General features: G+C 37.4%; 1 protein-coding gene across 1 annotated transcript in view; it reads left to right on the top strand.

Annotated features, from left to right (window-relative positions):
* The window catches only part of LOC112051145 (scavenger receptor class B member 1), a gene marked incomplete at its 3' end in the record, with an annotated part of 91,065 nt that overhangs the window by 62,408 nt on the left and 6,000 nt on the right, over positions 1 to 22,657 (top strand). The window contains 7 exon segments of the mRNA XM_024089649.2: positions 12,977 to 13,068; positions 14,204 to 14,364; positions 18,992 to 19,130; positions 19,673 to 19,800; positions 20,269 to 20,353; positions 20,487 to 20,617; positions 22,221 to 22,342. Of these exon segments, the coding sequence (XP_023945417.2) occupies positions 12,977 to 13,068; positions 14,204 to 14,364; positions 18,992 to 19,130; positions 19,673 to 19,800; positions 20,269 to 20,353; positions 20,487 to 20,617; positions 22,221 to 22,342 (858 nt within the window).

Genomic DNA, 22,657 nt, shown 5'->3' on the forward strand with positions numbered 1-22,657 from the left:
CTGTAGAATGTAATTGACTAATTATGTTCATTAACAAAACATATGTTTCCACCCTACTTGTTCTTGACATGGAATTAAACCATCAAACATGTATTTGAACTGAAACACTAACCATCGTGTTCACGGTAAGTAACTGCGAGTAGGTACTAACTGACAGACAACACGAGAACAAGGTTAAATTGACCACAATAAATTATATGCATTGTGCCTTTCACATCTCTACCTGTCTACTAATTAAAACTACATTTTGAAATCTATGTAAAATCCATTCAGTGGATTGCTGACTAGATCATTAGAAAATCGAAAAATTAAGTAGAAATAAAATATAAGTTTCTCTAAGTAAGATGACGAGAAAAAATGTAGACACAAATAGATATTTCACAACCGGAAGACGTGCGTTGTGTTTTTTTTTATATTGAGAATGAATACAGTAGGAATCTTAAGCTAACTTATCCTAATATCTATATAAATCATGCCCACGTGGAATGATAGCAAAAATACTGGCTGCATTTCCACGTTGGACAGCCAGGCTGATCCTTTGCGCAAAAAACGAGCCAGCCCTTCTGTCACCAGTCGAGGCAACTAGCCGCGGTGAAATAATGCGGAGTAATGGTTTTAACTCTGCGACTCCATGGCTTAAGGGCTAACGAAATACAAAAATGTAACTTTCGGTTAGAGAGGGTTAGGTTGGTTGTGTTGTGCAAAAATAATCGTGTTTTTATATTAATTTAATATGATACACGGCTAAAACTCACGTGATATACTACAACACATGCTCTTCTAGTTTCGAACCCATACGGGGCCCTTAATCATGAGCTGGTAAGCTTGTAAGCTTGCCAACACAGCTCACTCAAAATAACGGCCCAGGAAAAATTCATGAAGTCAAACGGAATTCACAAATAATTATGACTAGCGGTCAAGCTTCGCTTTGATTTATGTACACTTCTTCCCTACCCCTACCCTACATCTGCCCTACCCTACAGGTACCCTAAAAAACCCTATCCTACCGAAGAAATGGCCAATGCGCCCAAAAAAATCACTTTAAAAAATCAAATGTCATCTTGTCGTAGAATAAAGAAAAGACAATAACAACAAACGGTAAAAGTGTCTCCCTGTGACGTGTAATAAGCTATTGTTTGGCACACTCGTATGCAAAGGCTCAAGGTTACACACCAGGCACCAGGCAACTACCACACACGCTATCAACTTGAGAACAATAATACTGACGTCTTTTTACCGAAATTTCGTTGTGTTGAAGTTAAACTGCCCGCCTCATTGGTCCAGTGATTGGTTTGTGGCTTCCCGTCGGATCGAACCAGGTAGACCTAGACTGATGACTTCACGTGGATGGGTGAAAAGCTCAATATTTCTTATCCCGACGCAGGAAAGAATTCACATAATCCAAATCTAAGCTGAATCTAAGCTGAACACCTCGCTCATCCAGTAGATAGCCAATATGTAGCAGTTATACCTATCAGGTCCCCTCTTTTAAAATGAGATAGTTCTGGCCTGAGACTAATTATATAAAGTCCAGTATCGCAGCCAAAACGATCAAAATTGTCTGTAATTTTTGAAGAAAACGAGCTTAAATTAGATATTTAATATCTTATATTAAACTAGAAGTTGTTGACTGTTTTTTACATCATTCGACTACACAAAAAGGTACTCTTACGGAGCTCTTTCGACTCTATTATCACTCTAAAGATTCTATAGAGACGGTTTTTATAACCGCATTAGATCGTGGAAAATAAGTATACATTGACAGTAAGTAACATCTAGCGAGGCAGGTCCTTATGTAATTAGTCTAAAGTCCTGGCCCTTAATAATAATTAATGATGATTTATTGACATGTATAACCTCACGATCTAGTCGATAACGATCGTTATTTAAATAGGGATGATGACAGTTTTTTAAATTGTATATAAATTAAGAGTACGCTAATAGTAAAGCAATTTTGTAAAAGGAACAGGGTATCTGCGATCATTACTTTCGGAGCTACAGGGATTTTTAAAGATTTGCGGCGCTGCCACGTATCCCTGAAAAACGCCCCATAAAAAATGGCACGAACTAATGACGTCGTAGGCAATGTAATGATCGTTAGATATGTATGTGCGTACAAACAAATTTTTTTAAAAATTTTTAAAAGATTTTGAAATTTTATAATCTCATTTATTTTGCAAATATCCAGAAAATCTTTGCTTTTTATATATAAATTAGTTAACAATGACCCTATTTACCCGAATGTATCATAAAAATCAATATATTCAAAACCTAGTCATCATCCCCATTTGGAAATCGACAATTTCCCCCCAAGTCTGCAGTTTAGGTGGTGACACTACACCACGGCGTCCATTGTGACCGTCCTTCCGTATGATTTGGCGCTTGGTACATCGCCAACGTTGGTTGACTAACTTGCGGCTGTTTGTCATCCTTGCTGTCTCGGAACACGGAAACTGTGACAACTATCTTCATATCTACCATATGTTTGGTTTCTATATTAGTTATACCTTTTTTAAGTATCGAATACATTTCCTTTAATTGCCTGGTTGGTCTAATGGTTCACTGTTCAATACGAGTCTCCTCTTGGAATTAAAGGGATTAACGACCATGTTTGACAAATATGGATTGGCAGACTCTGCAAAACATGTAATTCTCTTCCATTAACTTCTATTACATGTCAACTCCCTTTACCGACGTCTTCTTTCACAAAGTCCAACCAACACATTTGGCCTTCTTCTCCTCTTGTGTCTTTCTACTTGCATATTCAACATTCCTCTGTTACTTCAACCCCCCAAAAAACTAGCTGACGTCGCGCGGTTTCACCCGCGTAGTTCCTGTTCCCGTAGGTATATGGGGATAATATATAGCCTATAGCCTTCCTCGATAAATGAGCTATCTAACACTGAAACAGTTTTACAAATCGGACCAGTAATTCCTTTGTAATATTAGTATAGATTTATCAATAGCCAATCAATAAAAATCGAAGAAAAAAATCATCAAAACTCTAAAGGGACGCAGGTTCAAATCCCAGCACGTAACATATCTAAATGGTTTTCGAAAGTGCAAAGCGCAAAGCTATCTTCACAATCAGAGAGCGCTAATTAGCGAGCTATAGTTACGTGGAGAAGCGCTTATGTAATAGTTTGCTCGTTTGCGGCGCAGCATGTGTGTCACCCCGATATGCTCTGCGAACCTACACAACAGCCTTTATTATGTTTTACTGCTTTTACAAGCCTTTTATCTTATTTTAAAACGGTCAATTTAAAGATTAAGTGCTTTGTTAATCCAGAGGTAACACTTGGCTACAGCCATGAGGTCGTAGATTCGAATCATGACTTTGAAATAAAAAAATGGGACCACCCTGGAATCAAACCCTTCAAAACAAAAAAAGAATTATCAAAATCGATCCATAAATGACGGAATGATCGCTAACCATACATAAAAAAAGAAAAAAAAACATACATACAGCCGAACGTAGAACCTCCTCCTTTTTGGAAGTCGGTTAAATATGATGTGGTTTAAGCCCTTAAATATCCAGAAAACCCCATATATTTTCGATATGGATCTTTCTGGAAAAAATATAAAATAAAATGTGTTAATTTGGAAAATCTCCATAAACCGCTGAGATTTTTCACAAAAAATCGCTATACCAAAGTTCTAAGATTGTTTACTATAAAATTAAAACATGTAGGTAGGTATTCAGTACGTAGGTACGTATAGCGTGTCTAAAGTAATTATCCATCTGGCGGTCTGGAAACCTAGCTTAGATGGAAAATCACATGGTTTACAGATAACACCGTCTAAACCCAAACTGTCAAATCATTACATACGCCATACTTTACTGCAAACGTTATAATTATTACTACAACTAACTGGTGCCTACGACTTCATTTACGATCATTTTTGATCTTACTGACTTTAGGATCAGGTACTTTATTATTTTGAACACGCTTATATTAGCTTCAATAACCTAACTCTGTTTGTAAGAAAATCTTGGAATCCTATATCTTAGAATATGGATATCAAATGACAAGATTTGCTGTCAGAATACGAAAAAAATAAGCACGTGACTTAAATCCAATATGGCGGACGTTCATGATGGTGGACAGGCTATTTGAAATGCACCCCCATGATATGGGTATCAAATGAAAGCGTTTGCTGACAGGATTACGAAAAAACTCCATTTGTAATTTTTAGTGCGTGCTGAAAGCGTATTTTTTAGTTATACGACATTAATATAAACAATATTAATGTCGTATAGTACATGGAATAAAGGTTCGACACGTAGTTAACGCCGTATTAGCCGTATCAATGATATGGAGTCCCCGGACTACAGGACCCCTTACGTTTGAAACCATAAACTAATATAATGTAATCCAGAATCTCACTTCTGTGTAATAAGCCCACTTCTCTGTCGACAAATGTCAAAAAAAGTATCTTTTTCTCTTAAGCATGCGCCTAAAAGCTGGCAACATCCTACAATTTATATTAAGCGAACATTTTTGTTTCTTTGGTGGGAAATCTTTATCTTTGATACAGGGCACACTACGCCACTGGTCTTGGTGGAAATATATCGATATTAATAATAAAAGTTAAGGATTTCCTTAAATAAAAATCATGTATTTTTCAAATTTTCCAAACGTCAAAAACGCTGTCGTCCATTTTGTGATGTCTTTTGTTACTTGACGCACAGAAAACATGTACAAGTACTTGATGTACTAAACGTCAAACTAATTTATAATATTTTTGTCAAACACTCCGTTTGGTAAAGGATTTATTAACGTGACGTCATGAAACAGTTAAAATGTAGACCATCATGGCCGACAACGTTTTGGCTTGCATTGTCAAAAAAAATTTTTTTTTCAATAATGAACAATTTGAAAGACCATTTAAAAAAAAGTGTCAACTAGCCTATTGTTTAATTATTTCCAGCAAACATCCTGCAGTTTTACCCGCGTTGTCTGCTTTCTAATGGTGAAACAATTTTTAAAATCGGTCGAGTAGTTTAATTGTAACAAACAAAAAAACAATCAAATCTTACCTCTTCATACGTTTATTTTAGTTACTAAAGTAGATACTTATTACTTAGGTATTACAATATCGATTTCGCTACGAAAGATTCAGTAGGTATAATTAATATCGCAAAAATCTTCCATTAGGAACTTAGTTTATATTTTTTCTATCTGTATGGTGTTGATCGCGGATGTACAATAAATTATAATGGATTACACAGGTTTTAAGAAATTATCCCTGCGATTTCCTATTGAGTAATGCGATTGTTTCACTGTCGTGTTATAAACACATTACAGTGTCAACAGTGATAGAAAAAACAATTAATAGAATCATTAATGCGCATTTATTTTCATTCTAGATAGACTTGCACTGTTACAGACTACAGTCCAGTAAACAACGCTTATGTATCAATAGAATTTAAATTGTAATATATACACATAGAAAATTAAAATTTGGTAAAAAAAAAATAGAAAATGAATTTATTAAATATCCAAAAAGACTAAAAAGCTATCCGAAAAAGCTTTTTGGATAACGCAATATTTGAGAGGATTTATATGACTTACAATACAGTGATTAAAAACACCTTGGAGCAGAACATGGGCTACTTTTATCCCGGAAAAATTCGGCCGTCGCTAGTTGCCACCCTACCGGCAAAGACGTACCGCCAAGCGATTTAGCGTTCCGGTACGATGCCGTGTAGAAACCGAAAGGGGTGTGGATTTATTTATTTATTTATTTAATTTAATATCAAGCAATATCATACATTACATTATACAATATAATAATAATAATTACAAGTTACATTTTATTACATAATGCAAGTTATGGATACCCAGTTTGGGCGTAGCCTTTTGTCGAGTGAGTGATAGGGAGACCGATTTTATTTTTTGTTTTTATTTGTCATTCAAGTAGTCATTCACCGTGTAATAGCACTTTTCGACCAGAAAGCCCCTTAATTTCTTTTTGAAAGCAATATCTTTCGCCTCATTACGTATACGGTCTGGAAGGTTGTTGTAAATTTTTATTGACATTGCGTATGGCTGTGGAGTATTAATTTTGAAAGAGGGTAAATTAGTTTATTTTCGTTTTTTTCGCGGAAGCGCCGTGGTTTATAAGAGTTTTCGACTTTTTCGTAAAAATGAAAATTTTTTCTCACAAATTTACATATTTCAAAAATATATATGCAGGGCAGGGTCAATATTTTTAGTTGTTTGAAATACGGTTGGCATGATTCAGTTTTACTTATATGTACGAAGATGCGTATACACTTTTTTTGAAGTATAAACAAATCTTGGGCGTTTGTGCTATTTCCCCAAAGGATTACCCCATACCTTAACCACGCGTACCCATAGGCATAAAATGCAGCTAATGCAGTTTTCATGTCAGTGGTTCTTTTTAATTCTTTAAGTCCATATATAAATTTCGATAATTTATTTTTCGTTTTGTGTGTATGATTTTTCCAATTTAAATGAGTGTCAATTTCTATACCTAAAAAAGTTAAACTGTCAACACATTCAATATTTATGTCATTATAGGAAAATTTGATATTTAATTCTGTTTTCATCCTCCTCCTTACAAGTTAGCCCGCTTCCATCTAAGACTACATCATCACTTACCATCAGGTGAGATTGTAGTCAAGGGCTAACTTGTAAACAATAAAAAAAAAATCCACGGTTCCTGAAAGTTTACGCATTCCTACCGCGGTCACGGGCATCCACTAATAGTATAAAAAAGTTGTTGTGAGCATTTATTGAATTATTAATTCGATATCTAACCATACATAGTTATTACAACAAAAAAATATAAATAAATAATTCATTTTTAATGGTAGTGTCATTTCCATGAGCTTAATGTTCTTGCACCTACTTACATATGCGTATAATTGACTCCACATTCCGTCTCTAGCAAAAAACAATGTCACACGCTCAATTATATTGTTTAAACACCTTCATTATACACCGTGACTGCTGCGTGAAGCCAACCATGCTTTACTAAGGATGCCTGCCAGGGGCGTAGTTACCGCTGTATCTGCCGTATCGGTGATACGGGGCCCCCGGACTACAGGGGCCCCTTACGTGTGAAAGCAACATTATTACAATGTACGTAATCCACAATCTCTAAAGTTTTTTTCCCTGGATAAACTTGCGCCCATAAGTCACTGTCATATTTTTGGAGCGATCATTTTTGTTTATTTTGTAAGGAATCTTTTCCCTTTACCCTTTTTCTGGCCCCCCCAACTAATTTTGATCGAAGGCACGCTACGCCACTGATGCCTACGCTGTCCTAAAGTGTTTTTCAGATGGGTCTGGGGTCAGTTGCCTGTCGTTCATAATAATACTATTATCCTGAATCGCGGCACGGAACTCTCAAGAGTGAAACGACCTGTAACCGTATCCATGCTATCTGAAAAACACTTTAGAACCAAATTCACCCGACACGACCGATTGTAATTCAGACATGCCTGAAGACAGCATATATGAGATTAGTATAGCTCTGAAGATACCAGCAAAGCACCAAGTGATGACGGAATCATTGCAGAACTCCTGAAAGTGGAAGAAAAGTCGATACGAAGTCATTCAACAACTCACACTACATCCAAACGTCGCGTCGTTAGATGTAGCGGGATGACGGAGCAACGCACAACCTACATTGTTTACTCAGAGACACTACTAGAGACTGAAGGCTACCTGGGCGGCCTGCTGAGTTTCTGGAACGTGCTCGGCTAGATCGAGTGATCTAACGGACCCCTACACCGAAGAATAACGGCTACGCCAAATACCTGGTTAAGTGCGGTAAAGATCCGGGCAGACGAAGAAGGATTTTCCCGAAGCGGGAAGATTTATTTTATCGGTCAACTCTGAGATCTAATTTGAAAGAGAAAACAGACAACGCCCTTAGAGAATATTATAATTTCTTCGTTCTTCTTGTATAATAAATTGACTACAACCATGCTAGATTAAAAGAAGTAGGTAATGAGATCTAAGTTCTAGCGCACTTGTCTATAAGTTGCCTATATATATCACTGTTCAGGAGATTTAAACCCACGTCTTACTAGACACGGGCATAAGTTAGTTATTTCTGCATATCGTCTCCAAAGAGTAAAAAAAATCTTTTGTAGGTTTGGGTGTACTCTTCTATAACAAGATCCCCAAGACTGTGATGGACCTGCCAATACATAGCTTTAAGCAATGTGTTAAAAACATTTGCTTAGTCGAGGTTACTACACCATTGATGAGTTCCTTAATGATAAAGATGCTTGGAGGCCGTTGGATCAGCTTCCACCTTCCACACAGGAAGTAAAACTATAAGAAATTGTAATGTTGTCCTCAATTGTAATTATAATATTATTGTATGATTTTTTTTAAAAGAGCAACTGTTGAGTTTCTTGCCGGTTTCTTCTCAGCAGAATCTACTTCCGAACCGGTGGTAGAATCTTTACAAATAACTCTTTACAAGTCAACTGACGTATCAAGTGCTTGTATACTGAGCGTACTTGAAATAAATGAATTTTTGATTTTGTTGCTTTGAAGGTGTTTAATCTCTAATGGAAAGCAATGATAAATTGATGAGATCTAAGTTCTTGCCTAGAAATTACTTATACGAGTATCTACACTTTTGCTTTGAAGGTTCCGCAGGAACAGGCCACAAGTTCTGAACAAATCCAAACGTTGGATGCAACTTCCTATGCTTATCCAAACTTCTGATGACGCTGGACCCCATTACGGAGCCTATGCAATTAAGTTTTAATGTTCTCTGTGTAGTATTTAATTTCCTTATTTAATGAAGTCATCTCGACGTCTGTGCTCATGACCGCGTGACGCCATATCACTGCAGTACCGGCGCCTCGCCCTGACATATGACCGCGCATTAACTGCTTCATCTTTAGTTAGACCGGTCACGAACTGGGATTGTATATAATTTTTATGACTTCTAGTTAACTATTAGTGCTAGGTATAGTGATAATTGACGTACATTTTGTACGTAATGTGCCATGTTGCTGTTTGCTTGCTGTTGTATTCCATGGTCTACTAGCGGATCTGGTTGAGCTTCGCTTTGACTTATGTGCACTTATTTCTTCCCTTTCCAAACCAACCTACCCCTATTCTAAAATCTACTCTACTCCTGCCCTACGCCTAACCTACCCCACCCCTAAGCTATCTTATCTTTCAAGTTGGATCACACGGTGTGCAAAGATTATAATTGGTTATGTAATTTGGCAGTCCATCCAAAATACGTAATTTATACATATAGATACACATATACATATAGTCTATAAGGATTGTTTATGAAAATTTCTATAATGTATTATTAGAGCGTCTTTTATATCTCTTTTTTTATACTACAATAACTTTGATAAATGTAACACAATTCCTCATAGTCTACGCACCATGAAATAAAAGCTTCGTAACGAAGCTTTAGACGGAATTTATAATGACATTGAGTAAAATCGGGACGTCGACAAAGACAGCGATTTTGACGTTTAGAAAAAAATAATAAAATTAAAATTAATAATTAAATTGGGAGCCGTTATAGCCCAGTGGATATGACCTCTGCCTCCGATTCCGGAGGGTGTGAGTTCGAATCCGGTCCGGGGCATGCACCTCACGTGTCTCAAACGGTGAAGGAAAAACATCGTGAGGAAACCTGCATAACAGATAATTTCCTTAATTCTCTGCGTGTGTGAAGTCTGCCAATCCACATTGGGCCAGCATGGTGGACTATTGGCCTAACCCCTCTCATTCTGAGAGGAGACTCGAGCTCAGCAGTGAGCCGAATAATTATAATAAGCCCGGGTTGATAATGATGAATAATGATGAATTAAATATACGACATAATTTTTAGGTTAAAATGTATTTATTCGATATCAATTTACTTTTATTAATTGAACCTTATCGATAGATCTCGGACCCTTATTCCATGTACTACACGAAATTAACATTGTTTATATTAAATTTGCTATGACTTAACTTTGCTATTGGCTACTATACCTATGGTATAGGAGCATGGAAAGTCAAATTTTCAGTCTTTATAAAATATGGTATATCTGACTATCATAGTATCTAGTTCTAAAAGACAAAAACTTCAAACACGTGGAAGTTTAAAGTTTTTATTGTAAATTATTAAATTTAATTTTAGCCAATTAGTCTACTACAACAATAGATGATTCCGTTGTTATTATAAAATATCAATGTCATGAGAAAATAAAGTATTAAGTATAAAAAATGTCCTCGAGAATTTTGAATATTTTTAGCATATTCATAATATACTTACCTACCATTATATTCTAAAAATAGTTTAGTATACTACCTACCTATAATCGTTGTTCCGACATATAGCTTTTTTTTTTCGTAGGATACTATAATTGCGATTAAGAATGGGGGGTGGGGGTAGGAGTGTGAAATTTCCAAAAAAAAACACAAAACTTCCACAGAAGTTTCAGAATTATAAAAGTATACGTTCAATTGAACATTGACATCAATTGAACAGTACCTCTCCTTTTTGATAGTCGGTTAGAATTTGAATTAATCATACATCATTCATCATACATCGTTCGACCGGGACGGAATAAAATATAAAGATAGACACTTGAGAGTGTCCCAGGCTATCTATATCTGGTGGTGAAATTTTTTTCAATATCGTTCCGCGGCAATATCGAGCAGACCCAAAATTATCCCCTACAATACCACAAACTTTACCTCTATAGTATTAGTATAAAGTATAAGATTTAATAGACGTCACTTTATTTTTTCGAAATATTCTTAGCAAACTATTTGATAACTTAATTTGATACCCATATTGTAGAAGTGAATTAAAATAACTACTTAGACATGCTGCCATGTTGGATTTAGAATGACGTCACAAAGTTAAACATGCATTGTCATCAAATTAGACAAGTATAAAAAATTTCAGCTCACTTGGTTGAAAATATTTGCTTCAAAATTGAGTTGCAAGATTGCACCCAAACAAACATACATACAAACACGTACATACAGATATACACTGCAAGTTAAATAAAAGCTTGTCAAAACCATAGACTTTAACAAGTGCTCAGAACAGATATTAATAGCTACATTTTAGTATTTATGCTATATTTTATTACTCAATCTACGTAGTAATAAAATGTAGCATATTGTAATGTATTGGTGCAGTTGATAAAGCCTATGTCAAGCTACTAGAATAAAATAAATAAACATTACAGCACAATTAAATCAATTAAATTAATCACAAAACTGATATTATCACGTTAACGACTTGCGCGGCAATCAAACTAGGGCTCCTAAGTTTTTTCTCATGTCGTTAATGTCTGTTTTACTACATTGTTATAATTACATCTAGATTGATTAGCTACATGAATGAATTGTTCGTCAATTCTAATAGTCCTTGATAGGTTAAATGCGACTATTTTGTAATAAATTCACTTAAAAAGAGCAACTGTTAAGTTTCTTGCCAGTATCTTCTCAGCAGAAGCTGCCTTCCGAACTGGTGGTAGAATCTTTACAAATAGTCAACTGACGTGTCAAAAGTGCTTGTAAATTGAGCCTACTTGAAATAAATGAATTTTGATTGATTGATTGATAATCTTTGAGGAATAAACAGATGGTCTAACTGATGATAGGTAGAAAAGTATAGTCTATAACATTGATTCCAAAAAACAGTCCCTGGTGGACCCCCAGGGGTCTACGGGAGTTTTCAAGAGAGCCTACGTCGGTGTGACAAAAAATAGGGGTTCACATTACGTAAGCGGGGGTCCGCGTAAATCTGACTTAGATAGTGAGTTCATACAGAATGGGGAGTTTTCTAAATAAACTGATTGGTTCCTTGTGTTCTGTTGGATGAAAACGCTTTTTTGATTGGACAACTATATTTTTCTTGACATCCACTCACACAATCATTAATTATTCGAAAACTTACTAATAATTCGTGTAAACATAAAATAACGTCGGGCATCAGCCGCAACTTAGACATATCTAAAGATATTCCATGTTAGAGATGAAAAGAGTTTTATTAAAAGACAATAAGTACAATTAAAAGATTAAATAGGCGTATCTACATTAAAATAAATTAAATCTAATACTTGAAAATACTTAGCAAAATTTGCCACCCTTGCCCAACACGCAGGGAGTATTCCCGCGTTGAACTGCGATTGAAATTCGTTGCGCGAGACAGTTGCCTGCCCGAGGGTCGCCTGTAAGTTGCCTCTGAAATGTTTGCTGATCTCCTTGTCCAGAGTCTGGGCGCTTCTGCCCAGGGCCGGCCCGTCCATACGGCGAACAGAGCAGTCGCTCCAGGCGCCAAATCCTAGAGAGCGCCTAAATGATAATCCTACTCAACCGTAGACGGTACTGCGCCTAATATTCAACCCCAGAGTATGGTCGAGATCTTCGCGTTCCATTCTTACTTTACACTCATGATTTGGTATAGGTATCTACATATTATTAGGAACAAACAGGAGAGGCGCCAAATTTGGTTCTCGCTCCATTTTAAAATTTACTTCGGGCCGGTACTGCTTCTGCCCCTCGGACTAGTGTCACTAGGACACTAGTGTCTCGACGCAAAACGGCAGGAATTCATATTGGACGCCGACTGTATTTCAGTAGGTATCTTTCCCGCAGATGTTAAATGTTAGATTTATTTTTGCAATAGTCCAAAATGTTAGAACTGTCACTGATAAAGTATCGACATTATCTGTTATCGTAGATACGTGTACTATACAAGCTAATCTTTGATCTGTGCAATGACACAACTGCAACATGACATTCAGCACTTTACACACGTTACACACAAAATGGAAGAAAACCTGTGCAAATTCTACACTCCAAAGATTAGTGGTATAGTTTCTACATGTACAAGCAAAAAGGTAGGAACGACCCTCGGGTGTCTTCTTATTAAAACTACTGGGGGAAAAGCGGGAAGTAGTTTTTTTTGTAGTTTTTCTCGTCCTAATTTTGTCTGTCTGTCGCAGGTCGTCTCGCAGTGATAACGTTCAGCTTATGCACTGTGGTCCTCGGCGTCGTGCTGTCCTTCGTGCCGTGGTTGGATTATATCATATTTAAGGTAACGTTGACATATAACCCACCTACCTCTATCGCAGCAGCGTGGTGGGTCTCTTATATTCAGTAGTGGCTTGTGACTAGCAGTGAGCTTAACAATAGGCTAAGAATGAAGGATGAGATGAGAATGATGTTTCTGCACCATCAACGTCATCAAGACGTCCACAGCTGGACATAGGCCTCTTGTAAGAAAATTCAAATTCTTAGTATCTTGAGCCGGCTGGATCCAGCGGCTCCCTGTAACCCTCTGTATGCTCAATGTTCCCTGTAATGCTTAATTTGTGTACATCATTTCCTAATTATTTCTTAGAGAGTTCTCTAGTTTATACCCACGCACTGAGGATGGTTTAGGAGCTACTCACAAGTCTAGAGATCATAGATGTCACACGTGTTTAGATAATGGCATATAAATCCACACCTTCCTCAAACATTGCCGTTACAATGGCCGCCGCAGCACCGCCCTCAGTATATTTGACACGAACATGTTTTGAAGCCTCAAAAGCTCCACGATAGATGACCGAACACATTGCCAAGGACCCCGTACGCTAGACTATTGTCGTACCCACTCCTAACTCAGTATTTCCTGACGACGTCGCAGTGGCGACGCTGCGTCGTCATCAGGAAATACATTGATTGATTTACAGGTATCCCTAATGGCCCTCTAAGCCGAGGTCCGAGTCTCATAGGAGACGCCCTTAGAGAGTCGTTCCGTCCTTTATCTTTATTTCAGCCATCGGCACTTACTCAACACAAAAAGCCACATTGAGCGTTGTATCGTCGCATGCGATATTTCAACGTAGCTCTCTTGCGACGATGTTCCACTGTTCCACTTAATTCGTTGTTGAGATTGACTGGGTGTGTATGTAGTCCTCTTCCGCTATGACATCATTTGTTTACTTTGTATTATTTACTCAGAAACTTTATTTGTACACCAAAACAAGAAAACAAACAATATAACTAGAAAAAAAATAGAAGTCGGATACAAAAAGGCGAACCTAACGATGCGATCATAAATATCATGCGTTGTTGCAACGCAGGTGGCATACATTGCGTTGATCCGTTGCAACGTGCTAATGAGGCATCTCCGTTACAGCGTAAAGAGTTTTTGAGGGATTTCAATACGGTGATCTGGTCTCCAGGAGCTGAAGCTGTGGAACGGCTCGCTGAGCTACAGCTACTGGCAGCGGCCGGGGCTGGTGCGCCTCACCAAGGTCTACATCTTCAACGTCACCAACCCGCAGGGCTTCCTCGAGAACGGGGAGAAACCGAAGCTGAACGAAGTCGGCCCTTTCGTCTATAGGTGATTTATTTTTATTTTATTTATTTTTGTAATGCCAACAATGACAGCAGAAAACATTATAATATAAGTTAGTTCATTATGCGGTTTTTTTTCTTATCCACTGTACTCTTTTTATCCCGATCCACTGACCTCCGGGCTATTAAGACTAAGAGTCCAGCGGTTAAGCGAACTAAGGTGCTTGACTCTGTGCATACTTGAAGACAACGGTCTTCTTGTCTGGTAAAGCCAATCTACTGCACCAAATTAAAAAGTTAAAAATTCAAAATTTATTTATTTCAATTAGGCTTACGCACTTTTGAAACGTCAAATTATGTCATGATTTAATTTATCGGTGGTAAGTAAAGTCGAAAACTTAAAATTAAAGTTACGGGGGTCCCAAAGCGCCTTGGTCCGAAAAGAGCCCACAACAAACTCAGTCAAAGTGTATTTGTTTACCACTATAATAATCTGCTTACAGTCAGACTGATTGCAGATACACTATGGCATGAAAAAAAAATATAGTATTTTGATAAGTGCCAACAAAAGACGTCCATCGACTGAAATAAATGAAGAAAACTATGAACCTACGTTTCACTAGCAAGTCTGCCGTTGTCAAATTACTTCAGAAGAACCACAGTCACAGTGGTTCAATAAAACAAATAAAAATTATGCTATCCATATCAATGCATATTTGCAATACGAAAATCTGTATGTCTGTCTATATCACGGTTTTTCATGGCTAAACTGCTGAATCGTTTTGGTGAATTTTGGTACAGCGATAAAAGATACCGTGAAGCACAACATGGCCTACTTTTTAATCCGGAATAAACCGTGACACCTGCGGAATTTGTGAAAAACAGAAAAAACAAACGGAATCGCGGGCGTCCGCTAGTTTAATATAAAGTAGGTACTTACTCGTATGTCTTCATTTATTTTAAAATATGAAAACACATAGCTAGTGTATAAAATTTTAATAAAAAAATACAACCGACTTCAAAACCTAAAAACGTACCCACTAAACTAAAAAGCGAAAAATAACATCATATTATGTTCTACCTGCTGATCAGTATGAAGGCGGTGCTAAGCCGGTGATGTATTAATTCAAGCCATGTGAGAATATCTTATAGATTTAGATTTTGCAGACAGTGTTGTTTCATGTGGTCCTGTCAGAAATGGCTTAAATTAAGACAACACCGGCTAAGCACCGCCTTCATACTGATCAGCAGGTAGAACATAATATGATGTTATTTTTCGCTTTTTAGTTTAGTGGGTACGTTTTTAGGTTTTGAAGTCGGTTGTATTTTTTTTATTAAAATTTTTATTATTTTTCCATTTTTAGTGTAAAATTTTATCTCAAACGAATACATCAGACCCCAATGACAGTCACAACCCATCTTGGTACAAAATTCTCAGCAATACAAATTAATCAAGCCCAAGCACAAGGTAGCTACCGTAAACCGTTAAGGGGTTCCCTTAATTGACCTTAGTCTTCATCATCAGACCCCTAATAACAGACACAACTCATCTAGGTAGAAAGTTCTCAGCAATACGAATTAATCAAGGCCAAACACAAGGTAGTTACTGTAAACTGTTAAGGAGTTCCCTTAATTGTCCTTGGTCTTCATCACCAAACCCCTAAATGACAGTCACAACCTATCTATGTGGAAAGTTCTCATTAATACAAATTAATCGCCGAGGAGTTCCCTCGTCTGTTTTATGGCTCCATCATCAGATCGATTTTAAACCTTCATGAAATTGTAGTGCTTTAAAGTACTAAATGGAAAAGTTTACAAACACACTAGGCACCCATATAATTTTTGAAAGTTCCCCTCAATTTCTCCAGGATTCCATCATCAGATCTTGACATGATGGCAATGTGACTAAATGGGGACTATACCGTTTCAAACAAAAAAAGAATTTTTGAAATCAGTCCAGGCGTTTTTGAGTAATCGGTGTACATACATAAAAAAAAAAAAAATATACCGACCGAATTGAGAACCTCCTCCTTTTTGAAGTCGGTTAAAAATACAATAACAATCATCAAATAGTTTTTGTAGAACACCAACAACAATTGTATATTTTGTCATTACGCAAATTTTTAGAACATCCGAGTGGGTACCAGGGGCGATAGGTCCTAACAACACGATTCCTATCGGGTTACCTTTTAAAACTATACATAAATATTTATTTATTTATTTATATTCATTATTGTAATGTATTTTATACGCTACAAATAGGTATTTAATATTACAACAGCATTTCTACAATCTGAACATTGCATCCTCGCAACTTAAAAAACAGTACATATTAATACTATTTAAAGAACGTATTTTATGACGTATATGAACCTCGCTTGGTCTTTCAGACTAAAAAATACATGAACGGGTTACCTACTTGAAAATTTCAGCCTTCGCTACTGGTGGGTACAGATGTTGTATCTAATAATTACCCCATTGTCTTCGTCTCGGTGATGGATGGGACCCTTGCTTGCGTTTTTCTATACTCGTACATAAACTCAATCTGTACCTATATAGTGAGCCGTGATAGCCCAGTGGATATGACCTCTCCGATTCCGGAGGGTGTAGGTTCGAATCCGGCCCAGAGCATGCACCTCCAACTTTTCAGTTGTGTGCATTTTAAGAAATTAAATATCACGTGTCTCAATCGCTGAAGGAAAACATCGTGAGAAAACCTGCATGACTGAGAATTATCTTAATTATCTTCGTGTGTGAAGTCTGCCAATCCGCATTGGGCCAGCGTGGTGGACTATTGGCCTAACCCCTCTCATTCTGAGAAGAGACTTGAGTTCAGCAGTGAGCCGAATATGGGTTGATGACGTACCTATATAATAAAGCTGAAGATTGTTTGTTTAAATCACTTCTATTCATCTCCGAATCTACCAGTTGGGCTGTAAAAATTTCTTACGGAATGAAGATTTAAGGGCACCGAGACTTATCAAAGCCATCATTTTCCATTCCCGTGGCCCAGTCATTAGGAGACGAGTTGGAACACTGTGGGGTTTTAGTCGATTGAAATCCGACATAACCTGCTTGCGAAAAGGTACCATGAGGTACCCCACGTTAAATAAAAAACAAAACAAAAAAAAGGATTATGAACTTTTCGGAAAAGCTCAAGCGAATTAACTAGACACCTGACTCGAAACTAGACCCTCCTCCCAATTCCCCGCGCGAGGGCGTTAATTAACGTTAATATCACAATTATCATGGTACGACCGGAGCCAAAACCGAAACAGAGTTTCGGCTTCAGTCTGCATTTCGGCCTGAGCCGATAGTAACACCGAAGCACGTAGTTTAATTTACAAGGACTTCTTTCAAATCATTTACAAGTTATAAAATGCCGAAGCTAACACAGACTGTCGTTTTATTACCATATAACGGGAATAAATTTAAAATATACATTATTTTTGGCACAAAAGAAAGCAAACCTTGCAGTTTCTGCATCTGCGTAGACAACGATTAGCGAGATCGCAAATATCTGATATTAATTTGAGCGGGAAAGTTATGTGCATAACGGGACAGAAATGCAGTCGACACCAATTTTGTTTATGATTTAATTGCCAATTGCTTTTTAACTACGACGAGATAAATGTAATTTTAACCTTTGAATTGATGTAATACGTAGATTATTCACCTAACAAAATAAAACTTCGCAGGACATCCATCAAAACAAATCACAATTCATTTCAATTAGAATTAGTTTACAAGCACTTATGAATCGTCAAGAATAATATGATTAGTTAATGGTGATAATAATTAATCGAACTCTTAAAATTTAAATTACTAGGTTCCAAATGCGCGTTGGTCCGAGAAGAGCCCACAACAAACTCGACCAGGCTTTTTCTTTTTAGTTTATCACCATTTAGCATAGCTTGCATATGCAAAAAAACACCTTGCCTTACGCTTTGCATCCGTTAAAACCGCTTCTTCCGCTTGAGACACAGATAATTAACTATTGGTCTTCATAATAATAATCTTTCACTTAACTGTTGGATCAAGGGTCTGATACAGAAGGCAATATTCTTGATATAGCGCGTATTGTGAGCTCTGACCACCGGTTGCTTGGACATTCAAATGATCCGCAGCAGGAGGGTTTATTTTTTATTTTATTTATAACAACTTTATTGCACAAAACAGAAAATAACAATAGAACACATACATTTTTAGGCAAAAGGCGACCTTATCACTAATAGTGATCTCTTCCAGGCAACCTAAATATAAATAATCTAAACATCCTGTCAGATGGGAAATGGCAATACAATAAATTATAAGTAATATTCACTAAATAATAATAACTAATATAATAAATAAATAAAAACACTATAATTAAATATTTCCATATTATAAAAATATATACTTTGTACAATATACATACATACAAACATACATTTTTTAATAAATTTTTAATATTGTTAAACAAATACAAATAAAAAAGTTAAAAAATAAGAGAATTAAAAGGGTCACTCGGTGAATGATGGAGCGAGCTATGTACGGAGTATCTCAGCGTGATCGAATCAGAAGTGGGGAGATCCGCAGAAGAACTAAAGCCACCGCCATAGCTCAACGAGTCGTGATACTGAAGTATCGATGGCCGGACAAAAAAAGTTATTAAGATAGTTGTTCTGTTGCAGAGAAGACATGGAGAAGGTGAACATAAAGTTCCACGACAACGACACGGTGTCGTACCAGCACAACAAGATCCTCCGCTTCGTGCCCGAGCTGTCGGTGGACAAGACTCAGAAGCTGGTGGTGCCCAACATTCCGCTCTTGGTTAGTAGGTATCGCACTGTCGACGTTATCATGCAAACATTACATTACATACCAGCAAGGATCTGCAAATACTGTCCTGTCATATTTTATGCCGCTCGTCCTGCACATCCCTATTTTGAGCGCGAATCAAATTTATGGGGCGTCTCGTCAGCACATGCACAGTGTATGGACAGACAGGACAACAACGCACCAACATCGCGGCAATATCGCGGCAATATCGCGGCACGCGGCAACATCGTGGCAATATGGCGGCAGCAGCGTGAGGAGCATTTTTTGGCTGAGGCATACAGGGCTAGAATCATCCGAGATACCTATAGACTTTGGCCGTCAACCCACATCGGAGCGATGAGCGCCATTTTTTTTATTCATCGACATGTTAACCCTTGACTGCAATCTCACCTGATGTTAATAAGTGAAGATGCAATCTAAGATGGAAGTGGGCTTACTTGGATGTTTAGTGTACCCTTATCTCTGACTGCCACAAAATTGTTACACAAAATTGTTTTCGTATAACGATGATTTCCCCAGCGGTTCCCTTGCAGACGGTGACGTCATTCTCCCCGAACCTGGCGGGCTGGCTCTTCAACCTGCTGGTCTCCGGGCTGGCGATAACGTACCGCGAGCGAGCCAAACCCTTCGTGCACGTCACTGCTGAGGAACTGGTCTTTGGGTGAGGCCAACATTTAATCATTATAGAGATATACTCAAAAAAAGGTCTAGATATCAATACTTGCCCGCCCTATTTGTACACAGGCTTCCGCTAAGTCTTTACTCGTACTATCTATACAAATATTATAAAGAAAACAAAGATATTGCTTGTCTGTTTGCATTGAATAGGCTCTGAAACTACTGAACCGATTTGAAAAATTCTTTCACTGTTGAGAAGCTACACAAGCCCAAGTGCTATATTTTATCCCTGTAATTATACGGAATCGGAAATCACGCAGGTGAAACCGTGTGGCGTCTGCTAGTTTAAGGATAAAGAGGGAATTCGAATTTGTATAAGAACTTGTGTTTTTTTAAGCATAACTATCATAAAATGCTTGTCTTTTACATATTATTTTTGCCTAAAATCTTAGCATGACTTAATTAACAGAAAATGCAGAAGGAAGGTAACAAATAATGTTTCGTATTTCAGCTACGACGACCCCCTGGTCACCCTCGCTCACTACTTCTACCCTAAGGGAAAGCGTCCGAACAGCCAAATGGGACTCTTACTTGCTGTAAGTACGAAGAAACTACCTATTCTATGCAATCTTTTACAGTAACAAGATTTTTTATGTACGAAAATCCAACTTCTTTTTACCTATTATATCATCTTGTTGAAAATGACAACGCGTTTGATATTGTTTCAAGAGAAACGGCACCCTGGACGAGGTTCACACCATTAACACGGGCCAGCGCCTGGACAAGTTCGGCTACCTCGACAAGCTCAACGGGCTCGACCGCCTGCCCTACTGGAGGGACAGCCCTTGCAACAATATCAAGTGAGATATAGTAGCGATCTATTCACACACACACAAGCTCAACTCCAAGAAGGGATACGGGAATAGGGGGAGGGGGAGGGGTAAAAGACAGATCTCCCTTGAGGGACAGCCCTTGCAATAATATCAAGTGAGACATAGCAGCGATCTGTTCACATACACACAAGCTCAACTCCAAGAGGGGATAAGGAAATTTTACTTACTTTGTCTACAAATTGGTCTCAAAGTCCCTCTCGATTGCTTGCCCCAGCTTCGACCTACACTGGAAAGCGTAATGTTGATTAACAGACCACTCGGCGGATTAAGGTAACTGGATGCCCTAAGCAATCTTCCTGTGTCCCCTATCATTGGACTATCAAGATATTGCTTTATTTTTTTTTAATTCCTGGTCATCTCTGGTGCTCCCCTAGACGGGATGCTGTATGCAATTGCTTAAATAGCCTATAGGTTAATCCAGGACTTCTCGGCAAACCTGGACTGCTACACTAAAACTCAAGTCGCTGGATGCAAACAACTCTGCAGGGTAATTATGTATCTTCTTGTGTAGGTACGATTCAAAACATGAGCCAGTATTGATCTGAGGCCTCTATATCAATTTATTGTAATTTTTTCGTTTTTACGTTCATATACCTAACATTATTTATACGCAACGAAATGACGTCAATAACTTCATTTTACATGCTTGTTTGCTACATGTAATACCTACGAATCTTATGTCTAGCATTGGACGTCAATCGGCTAATTTTATGATGATTTTTAGTAATAAAGCAATTCTAAATTATAGCATCTATTAAGTCTTAAGGAAATAATTTATCTTCAACAAAGATGTATACCATTAGTCACAAATTAGTCAATAGGCAATCAGTACGTGTATTTTATGTGGACATTCATTGTCATTTCTACAGAACGGCTGTACAAATAGGGACAACGGAAATAAACAAAGATGACTGTTTGTTTATTGTAATAATATACTGTTCAAATAGATTCTAATAATTACTTTAAAGGATTATGTTACATTGTTGCTGTAGGATTTTACTGAGATGCTAGAATACTGTTTGACGATGTCTCTAGTGCAATTTGTGTGCATTTTATTTAGAACAGTGAGTTCAATTCTCAATTATTCGAATGTTACTTACCAATAATTTGACTAGATCTCGGAATGGAATCAATGACACCTTCAGAAGGAGAAATACTCACGGATACCTACATGGGTAGAACTTCTTACCGGATCAAATCCCCTTGTTACCTTGATAGTCGTGTAGACGCTTTTCGGCTTATAATGTGGCGACACTTCTATCTGTTTCTAATTTTGTCTTCTTCCTCTTTTCCTCCTTTTCTTTAATATTTATTCCAAGAAATATGATGGTTATTTTTTAAGTCTCTTCTGTTTCTAACGTTAATTTTCTACACATACGTCCTCCACTTCGCAAAATGCATATGGGTAGTGTACTATGTCTCAGAATAGAAAAAGAAAAAGAACATTAATTTATTTAGTAATTGTAGAACTTGGGACCACTACAGTTTGCCATTTACCTTATGTGGCAATGTTAAATAAACGTTCTTCTTGGTTTCAAAAAGTTTGACTTTGAGTTTGTCATAATTCCAGGGCCTCAGAGGGCTCATTCTTCCCTCCGCCCGCCCTCACCAAGGAGAAGACGGTGTACGTCTACGACAAGGACCTGTGCCGCATCATGCCCTTCACCTACAGGAAGGATGTATACAAAGATGGTGAGTTTTTCGATTTCTTCTTTATTTTAACTTCATCAACGTCAAACTAATTTAAAGTGTGAGAAAGAAGTGAATTCTGTGAAAGTAATTGTAACAAGTAAAAGTAATAAAATCTGCTTCACCGAAGATGATAAAATGTGGAACTCACATTCGGCGTCAAAGTTTACTCAGAAGTGTACACAGCGATCATCATCTTGGAGAGCGCGCTTCAAACTAGACCTCGTCATTGTTTTTCATCAGGCATTATCAAGCATTAAAAACTATCTATGTAGGTATATCTAATGGAGGCAAAAGTGCCTTCAAGTGGTTTTTAAG

The sequence above is a fragment of the Bicyclus anynana genome, chromosome 8, assembly GCF_947172395.1.
Source record: "Bicyclus anynana chromosome 8, ilBicAnyn1.1, whole genome shotgun sequence".
Lineage (NCBI taxonomy): Eukaryota > Metazoa > Arthropoda > Insecta > Lepidoptera > Nymphalidae > Bicyclus > Bicyclus anynana.